The sequence below is a fragment of the Benincasa hispida genome, chromosome 9 (assembly GCF_027475165.1).
Source record: "Benincasa hispida cultivar pf3 chromosome 9, pf3_genome.v1.1, whole genome shotgun sequence".
Lineage (NCBI taxonomy): Eukaryota > Viridiplantae > Streptophyta > Magnoliopsida > Cucurbitales > Cucurbitaceae > Benincasa > Benincasa hispida.
Window position 1 is genome coordinate 68,437,625 of NC_143486.1, and position 23,138 is coordinate 68,460,762.

General features: G+C 35.2%; 1 protein-coding gene across 1 annotated transcript; it reads right to left on the minus strand.

Moving 5' to 3' along the window:
* Positions 1-15,505: 15,505 nt before the first annotated feature.
* LOC120084427 (plastocyanin) lies at positions 15,506-16,229 on the minus strand. Its single transcript, XM_039040206.2, has one exon. It carries the CDS (start codon positions 16,202-16,204, stop codon positions 15,701-15,703), a length of 504 nt encoding a protein of 167 aa, XP_038896134.1. The 5' UTR covers positions 16,205-16,229; the 3' UTR covers positions 15,506-15,700.
* Positions 16,230-23,138: the final 6,909 nt, after the last annotated feature.

Sequence of the window (23,138 nt, forward strand, 5' to 3'; positions counted from 1 at the left end):
CGATCGTTGATTTCTTGTGATCGCGCTTTCCGCCTTGCATCAACGCATATTCTGCATAAAAATACCAAAGATAATTGTTTTTATGCGATGAACGCATGCGACCGCAATTTCATGAACTTAATGATTTTTTGACGCAATCTTATATATTTTATCAACGCAAACTTTCATTGTTTAATAACTTAGCACTGTAATAACGTGCATTTCTGCCCCTTATCAACTACATACCATTTTGGTTGTTACTTAAGACATGATCCACTTTATGTCACCACATACATGCTTAAGTTATATAATGACAACCAGGGATTTTAGTTTATTGGTTTGTGGTAAAGCAAATAAAACATCAAATGTGCAAATCAAGAAGTGAAGTAAATATTATATATTATCCATCACAAGCCTTCGTAAAAAATATGTTTACAAACTACAGGACACGAGACTTTAGGACATCAACCCCAATAATTGTAACTTAAGCATATATGTGGAGATATACAAGTGGATCATGCCTTAAGTGATAACAAAAATAGTCTATAGTATATGAATATAGGTGGGAAACCTTATCCTAGTGACACTACGGACACGACCCACTTTGTAGATAGTTACAAGTGTTGTGACGTGCTATAGGTGGTCTAATCCTGATCATGCATGTGGAGACCTGCTAGCGGGGGTGTCCTATACAAATGAGTTTGTATAAGACCGGACCACGAAATGTTTAGTCTCGTTATATAATGCCATTCATGACCGAGACTTCTTTTCACTAGGATGACCATAGGTAACATAACCTTAATTCTGAGTGAGTTAGGAACTCCTACCTATGAGTGCGGTTCTTTGATTTGCATGGGTGCGAGTGGCCAGATTGCCAACTCAAACCTACACTTTTGCGATTCGTCTTGTTGGGGAGTTGGGAACTTAGCTACACAAGATGAAATTCACTCATTTCTTGAAACAGGGGTAAGTAGATTGATTGCTCCCTTAAGGACTGATTCCGGGACTTGAACAATGTGGCATCACACACCTTCTCATGGCTCGAGAGGTGTCCACACATAGTGGACTATGATGTATTGTTCATTAGAGAGATCAGTGGTACTTAAGGAGTTAGATGTTACTATAGGGCCAAAATGATAAATTTGTTCAACTGTACTACGAGCATCTGTGAAGGGATATCGTACTGCTGACTGGTTATATCTGATGGACATAGAAATATATCTGTAGTAAGAAGAGTGCAGCTGCCGGTCTTTAATGGAGTGCCCGATAGTTAACGGATGGTAGATCTCGTGACCAAAGAGTTTAGTCAGCTATGCACGTATCGTTGGAGCTTCAAGTTATAGGTCCATAAGATCCATTTGGTTGCTCAATGGATTTAAGTTGAGAATAAATTTTTGGGTCAGTTTGAAATGTTCAAATTGACAAGAGGGAATTTAATTATATATGATATAATTAAACTAGTTCAATTATAAGTGATATAGTTGACAGGATGTATAAGATCATTAATTGGAGGAAAATGATATAAATATGATTTATATCAAGTAAGGAAAAAAAGGATTATGATTTAAATGTTACATATGATGTGATATTAAAACTATAGGCTATAAATATAATATTGTAAGTTAGTTATCATATTTATTTATAATTAAAAAAATTATGAGATATTTGTGGGTGGTTTCTCTTTTAACCGTGCGTAAAAGTGGGAGGTTGTATTCAGTTTTCATAACTGAAGGATAAAATGAAAAATGTTTTCATTTTGTAAAGCATCACTTCATTAAGTACACAACCAATCGTTTAGCTCACGGGAGACTACACGACAGTCTTCAAGTGTGTGTTTAAACGATCGTGTACACGCACTTTTAACTAAACGATCGTCTAAAGTTTTACTAAACGATTGCATGCCTTAGCGCGATTTTCTAAACGATCGTGTAAACGATCAACCTGTTTTTCCTAAATGATCACGTACCTTCTGACCCTTACTAAACGATCAAGCACAAAGTCTATACAATAGACAGTATTCTCTCCCACTTGCTTGGTAGTATAGTGCGATTATTGTTTCCTCCTTCCCTCTACCAAATCCAACAAAGCCCACACCTCTTGGATTCTCACCCGAGAATACCAAGGTTATTGAGTGGAGGTGTCCAAGATGTTACTTGTTCGTGGAGAAGTTTGTTCGTGACTACTGGACGATTGGGTAGAAGATCTGGGCGAGGGCGAGATTTTTCTGTCCAAGTTCTTCACGAGACCGAGAGACCTGTGAAAGAAGAGTTCTTCAAAGGTAAGTCTCTTAGTCCTTTTGTATTTAATTTCTAAAGCATGCCATAATTTGTTAGAAGAAGCATAACTAGTTTGTATGTTTGTGAATGCTTGTAATTCTGTCACAATGAATTTGGATTAATCGTGCTTTTGCTCATGGGTTCTCTTTGATAAGAGTTCCTTCAATTGGTTTCAGAGTCAGGTTATGATATTCTAAATCCATTGATGTATAGAATAACATTTACATTCTTGGTGGGTGTAAGCATGTCTTCATTCTGTTTAAGTGTTAAATAGATTTGTGAATGTGGATTAATGGATTTAGGATGGTTTCCTTTGGTTGTTGAATTCTTTTACATTCAAAGTTAATTGTAAGAGCTCCTGTGTTTTTGGGCATATTAACTTCCTATTGAGTCTGTAATTCAAAGTGTTTGAGTTAGTGTGAGTAGCTTGTGATGAAGCTTCAAAGCAAGGAGTTGCACATTACTTCGAGGAAGAACAAGACCAAGTGTTGGTCAGATCGTGTAAACGATGGGGGTAAGCGATTGTTGAGTATGGGATACTCGGTGGCAAGGTTGACGTGTGCACACTAAACGATCGTGTGGCTCAACAAGCTTCATCGTTTAGTCACTAACTACACGATCGTGTTGTAAAAGTTACTTAGCGCTTTTTCTATGATCGTCTAGACGATTGTGCTTCACAACAACGTAGTCGTTTAAACGATCGTTTAGACTTGTGTATTTAAAATTAGTGCACTAAACGATTGGGTGGCCTCATGCTTGATCGCATTGTAAATGGTACTGGATCGTAGCTAAGTGATTGTGGTTACTCACCTAATTTACTAAACGATCAGGGAGGCTTCGCCCGTGCAGTTCAAGACTGGGTTCGCTTGTGAACCAGTTTGCTCGATGGTTTTATGTAATAGATAGATTTTAATTTTTGGTTTTTGAGGCTAATCATCCCGGTCCATTAGTTTTGTGAATGTACATAAGATGTATGTTTTATCATATGTCATATGTTATGCCATATAGTTGAAATCTCACCTTAGGTTATGCATTGGTCATGTATCAGCTCTATATCGTAAGAGTTATGATATGTAGTTTGCATGACTTAAATTATATAAGAGCATGCTCATGCATCCTATAATATAAGAGTTATATTTATGCATGCATTAAGCATATTCATACATCATCTTTATATTATATGGGTATATGGAAGCATGTATGCTTAGTTCATTACCAAGTATATAAGAGTTATATATAGTAATGAATGGACATTGCATGAAGCATGACACATAGGTTAAATTTATAAGAGTTATAAATACCTAGTTGTGCATAACAATGTGAATGGTTTTGGTTGTTTCTTTTATAAGAGTTATAAGGGAAATTAGAACTAAAATCGATAAGAAAGACATGCATGTGAACTTAGGCTTGAATCATGGTTTTAAAAGAGTTTTAAAACTTGGTGGAGATAGACCTAATATCACGATTCTAATGAGATTAGCAACCTAAGGTTTAATCTTTTAGTCAGTTTAATAGGATTAAATTGACTAATAAAACATTAAATATGTAACAAATCTATCTATAAGGGATCTTTTGTCTAAGGTGGACTCTATCTAGGCTGGGGTACTTAAGTTGACAGAAATAGACTAGAAACCTACCTGGAAAGGTGAATTAGATAGATTTGATGCATGCATGCAAATTTGAGGATAGTCCGTTAAAGACTTTAATGGGACTTGACTTGAACTTGTTTAATTTCAAAGGCAAGAGTTGTTTTTGAGCAAATTAAACACACTTAGATAAAATCAGTAGCCGGATAAGTTAATGAACCTCTAGATAGAATATTCAGTGGGAGGAACTTGAAGTATATGATACTTCAATTAAACCTTTTCACGTTTCTTTCTTTATGTTCACACCGTGAGATCTATCCTCAGCCTCAAGACACCCTGGGAGTGTCCCCCTAAAGAATGATGTTTGGGTAAGTAAATACCAAGGTGAATGGAGAGAATGTTCATAGTAAGTGTGAGCAGGACGTGTGACAATATATCCTACGGTCTCTCTCATTAGGTTGGAAATCGTTTCTGTGCATCGCCTCGAGGAACCCTGGGAGTGTCCCCTTATAGGATGCCAATTTTGCACGACTCTTTATCTGATCTCCTGTATAGGATAAGGTCGCTTTAATCTCTTATTCTAATCTGCTTTTTCCTACGATGGGCGCATTAGGGCTGGAATCTAGGGCCGAAAATGAGGGGTTACACTTACTCGAAATTGTTAAAGGTTAACAATTCTGGACTAGAAAATGGTGACGGTTAGTGTCAATTACAAGAGTTGTTTCAGCCTAATGGTTGAGAGTGTCTCATCCTAGTGAAAGGGCATTTGATCATTCAGTTGGTGACGTATGTCCTGCTTTGTTGGGGCATCATTGCAAAAAAGATGTCTTTTCACTTAGAGTACATGAAAACTATTTTACTAAATTAAAATTGGTGTTAAATCTGCGTTCACAACCTCCTTCATTGCAGGGTTCAGTTTACGTTGAGGTTCGATAGACCCTTTTTGGTTTTCTTCGAGACGTATCCTATGCATGCAGTATGTCGGGCTGATTTCTCTTATATCTGCTAGCGTCCACCCGATTGCTTTTATGTACTTCTTCAGGATGTTAAGCAGTGCATTTTCTTGTCCTTCTTGTAGCGCAGAGGAAATTATCACTGGCAAAATTTCATTTTGCCCCAGGAAAACATACTTCAGATGACTTGGTAGAGTTTTTAATTCCACGGTAGGTGGTTGTTCCAAAGAAGGTTTTTGTGCTTTTCTCTCTTCATTCAACATCAATTTTTCTTCTTTGTTTGTTGTTTCCGTGATCACATTGTAGATTTCTACGGATGCGGTCGCATCCTTTCTTTTATCTTCTTCTTCGAACTCTTCTTCTTCATTACAACTATGTTCATTGTTTGAATCGGATAGGTCTTCACTTCTAAATACTTCATGGCTTTAATGATGTTAAACCTAAGCTTCTTCCCTTTTACACACATTGTGATCTCTCCTTTGTATACATCAATTTGAGCGCGATTAGTAGATAAAAATGGTCGTCCCAATATGATGGGCACATCTTTGTCCGCTTCGTAGGCGAGAATGATGAAGTCTGTCGGTAGAATGAATTTATCAATTGAGACCAGGACATCCTTCAACCTTCCCTCTGGGTGAACTAGGGACTTGTCCGCCAGCGGGAGAGTCACCGTCGTGGGCGTCAGCTGCCCTACATTCAACTATTTGAAAATTAAAAGGGGCATTAAATTTATACTGACCCCAAGGTCATAAAGCGCTTGACCGATATATCCCGGCAATTAAGCAGCGTATCCTGAAACTTCTTGGGTCGCCCATCTTCGGTGGGATTATGGTGTTTGAGTTTTGCGTTAACGCCACAATTGCAAACTTTCCTGTGCTTCTTTTCTTTGTCACCATGTCCTTAAAAAATTTAGCATATTTTGGCATTTGTTCAATCGCCTCTGTGAATGGGATGCTGATATGTAACTATTTTAACATTTCCATGAAGCGATGATATTGCACTTCATCAATTTGCTTTTTCTTAAGCCTTTGCGGAATGGTAGGCTTAGAGGTGGACGCAACTTCTGGTTCCATTGTCTCATGTTCTTCTGGTTCATCCTGTGTGAACGGGGTCCGCTATTGTCTTTCCACTTCCCAAGGTCACGACTTGACAGTGCTTCTTTCCTGTGTTCCCCGGGTTGCGAGAGAGCTCAGTTGAGCTTGGCAACGTCCCTTGCGGTCTATTTTTAAGCTCTCCTACAATCAGCCCTATCTGGATCTTTAGATTGCGGATTGAAATCGCCTGATTCTGGAGTACTGGCTCGTTCTTCTCTATGTACTGCTTTAATACGCTCTCCAGGGAAGAAAATGGCGGCGCTTGCGAGCTGCTAGCTTGATGTTGCGGTTAACCGTTTGTTCGCGAGAAAAATCCTGGCGGTTCTTCTTTTTGCGCCATAGGTTGATAATACTATTGTTGGTTGTTTTTCCACGCGAAGTTGGGGTGGTTTCTCCACCCTAGGTTGTATGTGTTAGAGAGGATTGTTCTTTACGAAGCATACTGATTGTAGGTTCCTCAGACATTCTTCCATCGGATGTGCTTCTCTACAAGTGGCACAACTTGTGCTTGTCTGATCAATTGCGTTGACCTGCCCTCTTTGTGTTCCAGGGATGTTGATTGCGATGCCCTGTAATAGATTGATCATTGTATTCATTTGATTTTGTAGAGACGCGATGGCCCCGTTATTTACGTCACATTCTTGAATTTTGAGTCGTTGATCGCTTTCCCTCCAATCTTCGTGATTCTTTGATGTGCGATCAAGAATATATTTAGCCTCATCATAAGTCTTGTTAAGCAGACCACCAACTACTGCCCATTGGCAGGTCTGCGATGCAGGGTTCAAACCGTGATAAAATATCTCCATTTGGAGACAGTCAGGTAAGCCGTTGTGCGGATAATCTCGCACCAATCTCTTAAACCTCACCCAAGCATCGCTGAGCGATTCATCAATTTCCTTTTCAAAATTTGTAATCAACTTCCTCCTTCTAGCGTTCTTAGTAGAGGGGAAGTATTTCTTCATGAACTTCTCTACTAGTTGTTCCCACGAGGTTATCTCCCCTGGTTCGAGAGAATAAGCCCATTTCCTTACTTATTGCATAACGAAAATGGGAACAACGTTAGTCGAACTTCTTCAGCTGAGATGTTTGGGAACAAAAAGTGTTACAGATTTCGATGAAACACCAAAGATGGGCGTGTGGGTCCTCGTAACGCTTTCCACTAAACTGTCCGGCTGTCTGAATCATTTGCAACATAACCGGTTTCATTTCAAACCTCGATCTGTCCAAGGCTGGCCTCATGATTCCTAGGGAGAAATCATAGAGGTTAGGTGACACATAGTCTTAGATGGGTCTATCGTGGTCATTCACCAGAAGAATGGTGTTTACCATGATGTTGTTCGCGTTTGCAGCTCTTTCTTCCGGTTGTTCTGCCATATTGGGATTTCTCTCTTGTTGTTATCGGTGGTTGTTTCTTCGTCTTCTTCAGAACGTTCTTTCGATCTCTTGGTTGTAGTTGGGCTCAAGAACATGTTCTTCGCTCATACAACACCTGCTTCTCCCTTTACCAAAGGATTGGCAGTGCACAGTGGTCAAAAGCTGCAAAGAAAATCAAAAGGTTTACTGTTAGCACAATATGTACTGTCGTAGCCCTCGGCAACGGCGCCAAAAACTTGATGTGTTGTAAATGTGATGCGATTATGGTATAAGTTGCGGTGATATATTATGCGTTGCACATGCAAGCTTTTCTAATATTATGGTATGGTAAGTCTAAGATCGTACACAGGGACTACTGAGTTACTATGCGACAGTAAATTTGATTCCTTTACAGTGGCAAAAACAAATAAGTTGGATGGTGTTTTGTTTAAGTATATTTCCTATGCAACGAATCTGAGTAAAGAGTTGATCAAATCGAGAATTATAATGAGTATGCCATGAATGTGTTGAGAAGGGATTTAGCTAACACTTCCTAAGATTGCCTTCAAGTTATGCGATCATGCTACACACACACAACAACATGTCATCTCTCAATGCAAATGCTATAGTTCCTATTTCTAGGGGGCATGCGATGTATACGATAATGTTAATAGGACTTATGTCTAAGCCTCTATTTTTGTCTATGCGATGATGAATGATGCACACATACACAAGGTGACCGCATACTATCATATCCTATTTTTAGGGTGTATGTGATGTATAATAGCAAACAGAACTTATGTCTAAGTTTCTGTCTCTTGCTTATGTGATTCCAATCTGACTCTCTCAAGCCTAGATTCTAATCTGACTCTCTCAAGTCTAGATTCTTTCTTTAGACTACTCTCTCAAGTATCTCTAAAGGGTGAATGACACATACATAAGACAAGATGATCGCATAAAGTGTAAACCTTAGGTCATGCTAGCTAAGTACTTCTCAACCCATTAGGAAATTTAGCTACTCATGCAAAATGTGGAGAGATTGAACATATGTTGAAGAGAGAATTCCATTTTCTATAAATAAAGTGCAGAATATAAAACAACAATGGAATGTTGGGATAAAAAGCTCGGTAGCAATGTCTTGCTTCCCGTGGCTTGTTACACTGTCTTTTCTCTCCAACTCTGTCCAGATGAATATCCTTGCTTTCGCAAGTGGTTGCCCTCTCTCCTTTTGTAGCGCTTCCCGGTAGTCCTCCGAGCTGTCCAAGAATGATCTCTCGGTGTCTTCTTCTCTTCGCTTGTCTCAGTCTTCTAAGTATAAGAATGACTATCAACAGACTAACAAATATCTATCTTGTATATGATCTCCAATCTATATGGCGAACTTGTTTACAATGGTGGCCTCCAGTATTTAAAGAGCTCAAGGTGAAGAAGTTTTTCTTTATAATGATTGCAATGATAGGCGGTCATTAAATCTCTGTTCTGATGCGCCGATTAATGGTCAACGAAAGTTGAGTGTACTTGCTACAGTGTGGTGTTAACGGATTGTCTACTAAATTCGGATTCGACCGTCATCAGCTTTTCGTCCCATCACGATTCATTATGCTGTGACCTTGATACGCCATCTTTATGCGGCCACCTTATTGAGCAACTTCTCGCGATCGCATATGATTGCATGACTTTGCGATCGCAATCTTTCAATGCACATGGACACCTGATTCTTTGGACGCAATTTAAGTTGCGCCAATGCATTTTTCCTGCACAAAATAAGTAAATTAGCTGCTTTTATACGATGGGCGCATGCGATCGCAATTTTCTCAGTTTAACGCTTTCGAACATGGTTTTGTATATTTTTATCGTCACATTCCCTCATTGTTTTACTTATTTGCACGGTAATAACATGCATTTTTACCCGTTATCAAGGCTATGAGTATTTAATCACTTTTACTGATGATTACTCTAGGTATGTGTATGTTTATTTGATGCAACAGAAGTCTGGATCCTTTGAAAATTTCAGAGAGTTCAAGGCTGAAGTTGAAAACGCATTGGATAAATGGATTAAAACACTTCGATCGGATCGGGATGGAAAGTTTTTGGATTCAGAGTTCCAGAACTATATGATAGAACATGGAATCGTTTCCCAACTTTCAGCGCCGGATACACCTCAGCAGAATGGTGTAGCAGAGAGGAGAAACAGAACCTTGTTGGACATGATTCGGTCGATGATGAGTTACACTTCCTTACTGGACTTGTTTTAGGGTTTTGTAGTGGAGACTGCAGCTTATATCCTCAACTGTGTTCCTTCCAAGAGTGTTGCCAGAACACCTTCGGAGTTGTGGAACGGGCGTAAAGCTAGTTTACGACACTTCCGCATATGGGGTTGCCCAACACATGTGCTTGAGGCTAATCCAAAGAAATTGGAACCACGTTTGAGGTTGTGCCTATTTGTAGACTACCCCAAAGGTACACGAGGGGGTTACTTTATGATCCTAAGGAAAACAGAGTGTTTGTGGCAGCGAACGCTACCTTTCTAGAGGAGGATCATATCAGGGAGCACAATCCACGTAGTAAGATCGTGTTGCATGAACTTTCCAACGAAACTACTGAAACTTCAACAAGAGTTGTTGAACGGCCTGCTCTATCTACAAGATTTGTTGATGGAAGTTCATCTAGTAGGTCAATTCCACCTCAAAAGTTGAGGGAACCTCGACGTAGTGAGAGGGTTGCGAACCCACTAGTTCGCTATATGGGTTTCACTGAAATCTTGGCTATAGTAGCCAATGGCGAGTTTAAGGATCCGTTATCTTATAAGAAGGCAATGGAGAATGTTGATAGTAGTTCTCAATCCTCTAAGAATTGAGGTCATGTTCCCTATGGTCATCCTAGTGAAGTGAAGTCTCTGTCATGAACAGTGTTATCTAACAAGACATTAACACCTCATGGTCAGGTCTTATACAAACTCTTTGTATAGGACGCCACGGCTCACATGTCTCCTACACGAATGATTTAGATCAGACCATCTGTGACAAGTCACAACACTTATGACCATTCCACAAAGCGGGCTGCATCCATAGCATTACCAGGATAAGTTTTCCCTCCTATATTCATATACTACAGACCATTTTGGTTATCAGTTAAAATTGGGATTAGTGTCCTAATTCTCCCGGAGTCTCGTCGTTTTGTAAAGATACACATTGTTTAATGAATAAAATAAGTATTATTTAATTCTGGCATTTACTCATATCTAATAAAAAAAGCTCATTGGTTATCTTATATGAACTTAAGCATGTATATGTGATATACAAGTAGATCATGCCTTAAGTGATAACCTAAAAAGGTCTGTAGTATAAGGGTTAAGGTGGGATACTTGATCCTGGTGACACTACGGATACGACCCGCACACGATCTCAATCCTGAGTGTTTTGGGAACTCCTGCCTTTGAGGACGATCATTTGATTAGTATGGGTGAGAATGGCCAGATTGCCAACTCAACATGCCAACCTTTTTGGGGACTTGTCTAATCTGGGAGTCGGGAACTCAATCCACAAGATGGAATTCACACCTTTCCTGAAGCAGGGATAAATAGAGAGATTGCTTCTTTAAAGGCTGATTCTGGAGCTTAAACATATTGGCCACAACTTCTCTTTGGAAGAGAGGACTCAATCATAGTAAAACTATGACTTATGTTCATTAGAGCGATCAATGGTACTTAAGGAGTTAGATGTAACTACAGGTGCATAACGGTTATTGGCCTAGTTGTACTTCCGAGAGATTTGTGAAGGGTTGTCGCACTTCTGATTGGTTAAGATGGACACATAATATATCTGTGGTAAGGAGAGTACAATCGTCAGTCTTTAGTGGAGTGTTTGGCAGTTAATGGATGGTGGATCCTGTGACTAAAAAATTTAGTCAGTTATTTACTTACTGTTGAAGCTTCGAGCTACAAGTTCATAAGGTTCCCTTGGTAGCTCAATGGATTCAGTTGAGGATAAATTCTTGGTGTTTATTTAAAATGTTCAAATTGACAAGAGGTAATTTCGATTATATATGATATGATCGGTATGATGTATGAGATACATCTAATGAAGGATGTAAATGAGATTTACATTAAGTGCCATGGAATATAAAAAGAACTATATTTTATATATTTCATGAGATGAAATATTAAAACGATAGGTTATAAATATAGTATGATAAGTTGGTTATCATAATATTAATTATTGGATAATTAAATATTTTTCTCTAATAACCAAATGAGCGGGAGATTATTGGTGGTTCATGGTAATTGTGAGATAAAAAGAAAAATTGTTTTTCTAATTTTAGTAAGTTTTTTGTCAAAAATGTATTGAGGTTTCTCTCTCGAAAAAACATCTCACAGAGCTTGTCAAGTAAATACAGATTTACTAAGCGACAACTTGTTTTAGTAAATGATCGTGTAGTGTTTTGTAAGCGATAAGCACGAACTAAACAATGAGCTAAACGCTCGCTTAGTTTTTGCTAGATGATTGCTTAGCTTTTGCTAAATGATTGGGCATCTACCTATGCGATAAGTTTCACTTACCCAATCATATATACGATTGTTCATTTCTCCTTCGTCTGCCTCATACCAAATCCATACAGATCCCACCCTCTGGATTCTCACACCGAGAATACCAAGGTAGCCTTCTTGGTGGTGTCATACTCAACTCGACATTGTCGAGGTTCTATGGAGGCTACTCGTGATGCTAGGGTGTTCGTGTCCGAGGCAATCGTGAAGTTCCAGTGCGCGGTATTCATGCTGCGAGCGTTCATGTTGTTCGAGCATTTGAGGTTGCTGTGGTCGAGCGTTTGTGAGCAAGAAGCATAGAGACGAGTTTACAAATGTTCGTAGTATTTCCTTGTTCATTTGTAGTTATCATATTGTAATTTCTGTATTGATTGCATAACTGTATGTTTTGTTTACGACTGTAATTGTAATGTTCATACATGATTGTACTTTGGAATGATCTATTCCGCTGCTCCAAGAAATCCTCATGATCGATTTTCTTTACTTAAGACATGATCCACTTGTATGTCACCACATACATATTTAAGTTACATCCAGATAGCTAGGGATTTTAGGTTTATTGTTTTGTGGTAAAGTAAATAAAACAATTAACTGAGAAAAATAAAGAAGTGAAGTAAAATATCATATATTATACATCACAAGCGTTCTTACAAACTATTTACAAACTACAGAACACGAGACTTTAGGGCATCAACCCCAACAACTGAGTGGTGGTGTTCGAGAGGTTACTTGTTCGTGGAGAAGTTTGTTTGTGACTACTGGACGATGGGGTAGACGATCTGGGCGAGGTCGAGATTTTGCTGTCCAAGTTCTTCACGAGAGTGAGCGACCTGTGAAAGAAGAGTTCTTCAAACGTAAGTCTCTCACTCATTTTGTGTTTAATTTCTAAAGCATATCGTAATTTGTTAGAAGATGCGTAACTAGTTTGTATGTTTGTGAATGCTTGTAATTTTGTCACAATGGATTTGAATCGATGGTGCTTCCACTCATGGGTTCTCTTTGATAAGAGTTCCTTCAATTCGCCTATCTCGAAGTAATGTGCGACTCCTTGCTTTGAAACTTCATCAGGAGCAACTCACACTAACTCAAACACTTTGAATTATAGTTAATATGCCCAAAAACTCGTGGACCCTTACAATTAACTTTGAATGTAAAAGAATTCAACAACCAAAGGCAACCATCCCAGGAAACTCCATTAATCCACATCCACAAACTTATTTAACACTTAAACAGAATGTAGAAATGCTTACACCCATCAAGAATGTAAATGCTATTCTATACATCAATGGATTTGGAATATCATAACCTGGCTCTGATACCAATTGAAGGAATTTTTATCAAAGAGAACCCATTAGCGGAAGCACGATCGATCCAAATTCATTGTGACAGAATTACAACTATTCACAAACATACAAACTAGTTATGCATCTGCTAACTAATTACGACACGCTTTAAAAATTAAATACAAAAGGAGTGAGAGACTTACCTTTCAACAATTTTTCCTCTTTATTTAAATTCATGTTTTTCTCAAAATCACAACAACAATTTTTATTATTTTGAATCCTCCACAACTCATTAAGTACCATTGCTCTCTCTCCAAGCTTCAATTTTCTTCTTTTTCATCTTTTCTTGAGAGAGATAAAATTTGTTGCGAGAATTGATTCATTGAATGCTAAAATTTGTAAATATACTCTTATAGAAAATTGGTCAAGTGTACTCTTTATTTTTACAAACATTTTGTAAGGGTTGCTCTTGATCCTAGAAAAAGAGTCATTCTAATGATTTGATCCTTAATCGTGAAAAGAATCGAGTTTGTTCTTGCGCCTGGAAAAAAAACTTTGTAGCGATTCGACTCTAAGTCGTGGAAAGAGTCAAATATTTCTAGTGAAGTACCCAAGAGGAGCTTGGAAAATGGATGTAGGCCAGTTGTTCTGAGTCACTATAAACTTCCCGGTGTTAATTTCTCTATCCCTCTACTCCTTTAATTTTACAATTAATTTGTTGTCATATTTTATTGCATAAAATTAATTGCAATATTTGTTCCTTAAATTAATTGCTTAATGTTTATTTAGGTTGGTTGAATTGATCTTTACATATCTCATACCAATCTTTTTATTAAAATCAAATTGGGTGCTTAAAAGTATTAGTTTTAATTACTTGGCTATTTTGAATTGAATTTATTTGCATGAATTTATTGTTTAAATTATTTGTTAGTAAAAATTTTGTTAATTTATTTAATTGAGTCCACATTAGTAACAAAATTTAATTAGTTTGATTAGACCTTATTCACAGTTGCCATACCGATCTTATAGGGGGTGTTCTTCATGGGGGACAACAGTGGTGGGAACGAAGTCTTAGGGAGTTTTAAGAGTCTAATGAAGGGTTTCAGTCACGAATCTGATGCTCACATCAAAGGTTGGCAACAAGGCCGAGGTGGGGCGAGGGAGGGTTCCCCGTCCCTGTCCTCGTTAGGGGATTTTACCCCTATTCCTGCCCCTGATTCCTTGTTGGGAAATGGGTCCCCGCGATGACCTATTCCCCATTTTCCCTTTTGTTTTCCCATGGGCACTTTTTTTTAAAAAAAGATCTCTAAAATTCTATTTGGTTTGGGCTTGGACATATTAGTTCTAAATTAAAAACTAGGCTAAATATTAAAAGTTAAATACCTAATATATATATATAAACCTAATCGAGACGGGATATCCTCCTCATTCCTGTTTCGTCCCCGGTTCGATCAAATTAGGGATTCTCCATTTTGATTGGGGCTGAGGATCCAATCTGCAGGAGGCAAAGGGTTTTTATTCCATGACGGATTGCGGTTAAATGGTAAGGAAAAGGGGATTGCGGGAGTATGAAAAAAAATGAGAAAAGGGGAGATGGAGAGATAAACAATGTGGTTAAATGGTTGCTTGTCTTAAGAATTGAGATTTTTTCAAGTCATGCATTTAATTCCAGATAAACATATCACAAAATTTGAAGTTTTAACCTTTTTTTAAATCAAATTGTTAGCATTTTGCCAGATTTCTCATATTTTTTTTAAGATATGAGCATCATATTTGTCCCAACATCATATAATGTTACCATAGTTTAAAATAGAACGATTGTTAATCTTGTCCTATATTTAATATAATATTTAGTTAAAAAATCATGTTTAGATATTATTGATTTTTTTAAAATCTTTTAAATAGAACCATAATTTTAAATTTTCATCGACATGTCAATATTTCTATGGATATTTTCAAATTTTCATGAACTCAACATCGACATGAGAGGTGAATCGATATTTCCATTATATCGTAGAAAAATCCATGAAACATAAAAAATAAGCAACACAATGTCACTAGTATAAAAATATTTTAACTTTTTTAATAATCATAAAATATTTATTTACTAATTAATTTTTTTTTGAATTTTTTTCTTTTATAATTCAGAAATATCCATCAAAGTCGACATTTTTTTTCGATATTTCCATCGAAATTTCTATAAAATCAAGAGCTCGATACTTCCATCAACATTGACATTTTCAACCTTGAATAGAACTATCTAGCTTTAGATGTTTGCCCTGTGGATATTGTGACAGGCATTTTTGCATTCTGAGAACACATGAAAATTGGGCCTGTTTCGGAAAAGGCCCATTAGTCGATGCATTAAATTGGGCGTAAATCCAAAATGGGCCAGAAAGCAAGCCCACATAGAAGAGAACAGAGAACAAAGAACGAAGAACAAAGAACACATCCCATTACATTACATTAATAGGGATTTATAGATCTATTATACTGTGAATCTGAAAGCTCTACAGCGTACAGTCTCTGAGTGGAACAAGAAAACCAAAGACATTCAACTTAAAATTATTTTATAAAAAGAAAAAGAAAGAACATTACAGAGAAAAATGGAAGCCGGAATTAATGAATAATGATCAGTTAACGGTGACTTTTCCGACCATTCCAGCACCTTGATGAGGCGAACAGTAGAAAGAGTAGCTTCCTTTTTCAGTCAGCTGAACTTCGTAGACCTCGCCGGGAGCATTCAAAAGATCTTCCTCGTTCATCGAGATCTTTCCGGCGTCAACTCCGCTCGGAATTTCATCCTCGTCGAACACCACGTTGTGTGGGAATCCTGCATTGTTCTTGAATACGATTTTCTCCCCTGACGCCACCGAGAAATTGTTCGGAACGAATGCCAGAGAACCGTCATCGCCGCCCAGCAAGATCTCGATCGCCATAGCGTTTGAGGCCAGCAGGGCGGTGGCGGCGGTGGCGGCCACGGCCACGCCGACGTCCTTCAGGGACGCTCTGATGCTGTGCTTTGGGACTGCAGGGGAAGGGATGCGGACGGCCGCAGTGGGTTTGGAGGCGGCGCCGGAGGATTTGAGGCCGGTGAAGGAGGGGATGGCGACGGCGGGGGAGGTGACGGTGGCCATTTGATTATGTGTATGGGGAAATTTGGGGGTAAATCAGAGAGGAGAAGAGAAGGAAAGTGGTATATAAGGAAAGGGAAAGAGATTGATATGAATAATTTTGTGTGGTTTTGAGATTGGGAGTGAATGGATGAGCAATGAGTGGCTTCTAACTTGGATAGTGTATAATGGATTATATCTTTTTGGGTGATTCTCATTGGCTCATTTGGATTCCACTCTATACTATGACGTGGCACTGGATAACCCAAAATTCTATAAGTGCATTTTCCTCCTAATCTTTCAAATTGGTCATTTTAATTGTTCAGTTTTCAAGAATAGGTTCAAAAGGCTCTCTATTAACAAAACTATTAAATTTACTTAATAGTTTTGTTAATAGAGAGATTTTTTGAATCTATTTTTCAAAACTCAATGATTAAGATGGTCAATTTCAAATATTAGAGACCAAATGCACTAATTCTTAAAAACTCAAAAATTAAAAAGATATTTTCTCTAATTTACTAATATCAATCTGAGGTTCCTTAATATTTGTGAATTTCTATTGTAAACAAAAAGAATAATAGTATCATAGTAATAGAAATTTAACATACATTACTCTTATTTTAAAAGATATACATGACAAATAATAAATGGAGGTAGTATCATATTTTTTCATGCTCAATGTAGTACCATAAATTTTTTAATTTGAATAACCAAACACTTCTCTTCCTTTAAGTTTTAAGGCTGAAAATTTTTAATTTTATAATCAAGTTTATTCTTTAAATTTTCTTCCAATTTCGTATTTTAATAAGTCCTTTTAACTTTTGATTTTTAATTTAATAAGTCGTTTGACCCCTTGAACTTTGTTTTAAAATTTATGATTGGATTAAAAGTTGAACATTTACCATATTATTAGATGTAAAATTTATTTTAGCTAATCTTATATTACTAATTCAATAGTGTAATGCACATCGATTGTAATGTTTAAAAATAGTTACATGTTGATATATTTATCTATAAAAAATTTTAATAATAGAACTATGTAAAGTTTTTTTTTTTTTTTTTTCAAATATAGTTTTATAAAAGACAAATTAGATAAACTGGATTTAACATACAGTGAAAAAAAATTAAAATGTGGAAATTAACGTGAAAATAAATTTGAGATTATTTTACAATAGTTATGTGCTTTTTATATATAAATTGTTTTAAATATTTAGGTTTGATTTACCCATATCTATATTTATACAAATTTGTTTGTTTTTTTAGATAATAATTAATTATTATAGAAATTTTAATATAGCACATATTAAAAAATGATAAACTTTGACACAATAAAAGATTCATCTTTTTAGATCAATAATCCTTGATAAATAAATTAAAATAGGAGTTCTAAAGTAAACATTCTCACTTGTTAATTTATTATTGTTAGTTAAATTATGTTAATACTTTTAACCAACGAAAAACGAATAATTAAAGATTAATACATATGTAGATCTAGTAAAAATGTAGGGTTATAGAAAAATGAAAAAAAGGAAAGTAACAAATATTGCTTTTAAAATTGATATTTGTTCAAATTCAATAGAGAGTTGATTACCAAGAGAATTCACGAGCAATTTTTCGATTTCAAATATATGAATTTGATAATAATTTACATGGATAAACAAGAAGCAATTTGTAAAAACAAATAAAATTCAGAGTTCAATATTATGTATACTTGATATATATTGTAGAGAAAAATCGTATGAATTTACAAAGTATAGTAGAATATCGCATATTAACTATATTTAAACAGTAGTATAGATTAAAACATAAACAGTATTGCAACCGTATCTATATAAATTTGTCATTAAAATTGAAAATAAAATATACAAATACACTAAGATACGTTGTCCATCCATTTCTAACCTCAAACTAGATCGACCATACATATATGGATTCTTTAAAATAAACCTAAATATATATGGATTATTTGAAATAAACCTACCTGCCCAACCTTAGATTCGTGCCCAACTATGTCATCAACCAACAAGATCTTGCATGCACCGCTGCCCAAATTCGCCCACTGTAGCACTATCGGCTGCCTCTATCAATGTTGACTGCCTCCATCAATGTCGACCACCGCGCCACTGTCATACCTATCTCCCCAATGTAACCGACTATTCATCACGTCACTGTTGTTCACCTGAATCGACCATCAGATCACCTTCGCCAGCCACCTACAACTCATGCTTTTGGGAAAAAGAAAAAGAGAGAGGAGGAAGAAATGAGAAAGAAGAAGAGAAAGAAATAGGGGTCTAACAAAACTTCCTTTTAAAAAAAAAATAATAATATCAATGGGCACATGGGTACGAAACCCTAGGCTATGCATGTAGAGAGATACACAAATACCTAGGTTTATTTATTTATTTATTTTAATATATATAAATATATACATATAAAACGAAGGTGGGGGCTAAATTATAAATAATTACTGATATTAGTGAAAATAAGGAAGCCAATAAGTCCTTTTTGCAAAAAATAAAATGTTCAAGACATTAATGTAACCTATTTTTAAGCCCTTTTACGTAGGATCTCCATTCCACTATTGTCTTTTACCTTAATTATAGGCCCAACAAATTTTCACTAATTTTGGTTTCTATTTATCATTAAGGTCTCATCCATGATTTAAAAAATAAAAAATAAAAAAAGTGCATAAAGCCCTAAGCTATGCATGGGAGAGATACACAAAACCTAGGAATTTATAAAAAAAATAAAAGAAAAAATATCTAGGTTTTGTGTATCTCTCCTCATGCATAACTTAGTGCTTTGTGCACTGATGTTCATTCTATCCCTTTAATCTCTCTCTCAACATCCTAGGCTATTCCATCCTTTTCAATTTCTCTCCTAAAATCCTCTATCTCTCAACTCTCTCTCTCATCTTTTCGGCCAAACCCAGATCTCGTCGTCGTTTCCATCTGCATCGATCTCGTCGTCGTTCCCGTCTGCGTCAATCTCGCTGCAAATTTCACCGCCATTCCCATCTGCACTAAGATCTCGTCGTTGTTCCCATCTACACCAATGGCCACTTGACACACGTTCGTCGGTGGCAGGATCATCCACCAGCTAGTAGGTCTTGGTGAGAAACGGTGTCAGGAGTGACCTCTGTCGAACTTTTCTTTTTTTCTTTAAAGAAATTTCTTCCTCAAATCTCGTTGCTGTGGGTTTCTTTCTCAAATCTCACCATCGTGGTTTGGTTGGTTCAGTAAGACCACTTTGGTTCGGTTTGGTGATATATGTAGTCTTCTTCGATTTTTCGATATCTATTGTGATATATATATTTGTTTATATATTTATATTTCCTGTTTTATGATATATACACTTATATATGTTGAACATTGAGTCCATCCGTGATTCATATACTGTGGTAGATAACTTTCATATTTGAAAATTATGTGGTTTGAAAATGAATATGAAGTTAGAGCTTATGTTATATTTTGATTTATTAGGATGTTTGGCTACTTAAATAGAATTTATGATATATATTGTTATATAAATGAAATTTATGATGTATACTATAGTTTATATTGAACATGTAGTCAATCTTATCAGTGTATTTCATATATTGGTTGAAATATTTGCAAACATCTAAGACAATGTTTTAAGTTATATTGACATACATATCAGAACATTGGGAGGTGTCGGGATATCTTATCCATCTCTCCAGAAAATATTTTGAGTTCAATCCTTTATCTAATTAGAAGTACATACATATCATAATACTTGGGATAATACCCAAAATAGACAATGGAATATATTGTCATACATATCAAAACATCGGGGAAATATATTACAGGCACAAGCGATACTGAATTAAACGTGCATATATATCAAAATACCTGAGATAAATATATCACATGAAAGAAGATAATACTCAAAACCAACAACAAAATATATCACATAATATCAAAAATCAAAAATGAAAAATGAAAAACAACATGGAAAATAAAATTATATTAAATACATTTTCTCTCTCCACTTGAAAATGGGAAAATCATGTTAAACGTATTTTCTCTTTCCATAATAAATACATATTCTTTCTCCAATATTAAGTGAGCTTCGTAAATATAAAAATAATATTAAAAACGAATAAAAATAAATGGAAAAAGGCTAGCATTGTCCAAAATTAATATTAAAAGTCTTCTTTGAAAAAATTCAAATTTAAAGACATTTATGAAACATATGGCACAAAGATGACTCTTTTTTTCTAAAAAAAAAATTAATATTAGTTATTTATTATTTGAACTCAATAAAACATAGATACATTCGTTATTTATTTATTTATCTATTGATATGGACCATAAATAACAAAAATCACCCTTGCCACACGCCCCGACAGAGTTAGGAAAATGGATACATCATGCTTGCAACAATCCACTAACCACTCAGGAAATGAGGATGTTGGCTTTTTGGCCATTAATCTCAAATTAATTAATTTTAATTAATTAATATTTTGATGATAAAAAACTTGCATTTTATTCACTAAAAAATTGATTATTTTGAAATATCCATTGTGTAGAGCTCGGAACAATGATTCCAAAAAAATTTGAACCATTCAAATTGGAGTTCAAACAAAGAAGATTTTTGTTTGTGTGTGGTAGAAGTTTTTTCATCAAAGTGGATAGCAATGAAGGAATGACACATGGTAGGCTTTTAATTTTTGGATTGGTTTTAAAAAGAAAATGAATTTAAAAAGAAAAAGAATTTAATATATATTTTTGTTTGTGTCTAACAACTAGTCATGTTTAAATGTCCATCATTCAATTTTCTTTTACCAATATCCTATTAATCAGTATGGCAACCCTAAAGGAGGGATAAATAGGGTTTAACTAAACTTCTTCTTAAACTATGCTCAATTTGATCTAATTAAATAATTTTTAAATAAAATTAACAAAACCCTATTGGTACTAAATAACAACGTTGATTAAAAAAAAAGTATGTGATAATCTATTAAATCAATATCAACCAACAAGAGCAAACAATTAAAATTAAATGAAAAATAAATAGGAAAGAATTGAAGAAGAAGACGCGGTGATTCTTAAAGTGGTTCGATCAAACACGACCTACATCCACTTTACCAAGTGCCTCTTGGGACTTCGATTAAAAAACTTCTTTGACTCTTTCCATAGATGAAAGTTGAACCGCTACCTTACTCATTTTATGGGTTCAAGAGCAAACCTGATCCTTTCTACGGGTTAAGATCCAATTGTTACAATATTTTTTTAAGCTTTAACTCACAAAATAAAGCTCTCTAAAAAGAGTGGATATACAAATTTGAGCTCAAAGAAAATTGGAAGCTTGTAGAGAGAGTAATAATGGTGGTTTTTTTTTTTTTTTGTGGCTAATTTTGAGGATTGTAAAATGTGAAATGTTGAAATAATTTTGGAGAAGATGAAGTATAAAAAGAGAGAAGTAGGGTAAGAAGTGGATTTTAATTTGGGTCATTGAATTGTTCAAAAAGATAATTTGAATGATGGAAATTTAAAGTCAACTAACCGTTAGACACAACCAATAAATAATATAATAATATATATCTTTTAAAATCATTTCTTTTAAAACCCAACAAAAAAGCAAAGACACACAAACATAAAATAATATTAAATTTATTTTTTTATTTAACAAAATCTTTTTATTTTTAACAAAATCAAATTCTTTTAATTCTCTTCTATTTCAATAAAGATTAAAATCCACCCATTGCAAATTTAAAGCACCACGTGTCACTCACTCTATAGTTCCAAATGACACTCTTTAATTGGTCCAATTTGATGATTAATTTGCCTCATCACCATCTCGAATATTTTTCAATTAGGCTTCTTTTTGCTATATCTTTTTCATCCAAACTCCGATTTGGGTGATTCAAAAGATGCTATAGGTTATTCAAAATAATAAAATTGTTAGTAAATAAAATCAGGTTTATTATCATCAAACTATTAATTAATTAATTAATTAAAATTAATTAATTTGAGATTAAGAGCTAAAAAGCCAACAATCTCCCTATTTTTTATAATGACAAACCATAGAAGAAAAATAACTTAAAATACACATAACCATAGAAACACGTGTGATGAATAAGTGATTTCAATATCAAGTATACATATCACCACATAGATCATGCTTGAAATTCATTCAAAAGAATTAACTTATTACCTTTAATTAATTATGTCCCTATAATACATTCAATATAAACATTCATAACACATTTTTCTTATACTTCTCTCCCTTTGAAATCATAAAAATAACAGTAAATATATAAGTGCTCCCCTAAAAATATGACATATAAAGATATTCCAATTCTTCCCCTATCAATATACATTATATAATAATATCAAGTAAGATAAAAATCAATATGCATTACAACGAATAATATCAAGCTCAAGCCTATTTTTGCAAAAACTTTCTTCATTCAAAGGCTTGGTAAAATTATCTGCCAATTGATTATTAGAGCTTACAAATTCAAGAGTAATATTACCATTTTGCATATGATCTCTAATAAAATGAGGTCTAATATCAATATGCTTAGTCCTAGAATGATGGATAGGATTTTTAGTCAAATTAATAACACTAGTATTATCACAAAATATGGACACACTATCAAATTTTAATCCAAAATCACAAACAGTTTGTTTCATCCAAAGAATTTGTGCACAACAACTAGCAACCACAATATATTCCACTCCGGTAGTGGATAAAGCAATCGAATTTTACTTCTTACTAAACCAAGATACCGAGAAACTACCAAGAAATTGGCAAGTCCCACTAGTGCTCTTACGCACAAGTAAACTACCGGCAAAATCCGCATCGGAATATCTCACTAAATTAAATTCAACATTTCTAGGATACCACAAGCCTATATCAATAGTTCCAAACAAATACTTAAATATTCTTTTAACAGCATGCAAATGTGATTCCTTAGGAAAATATTGAT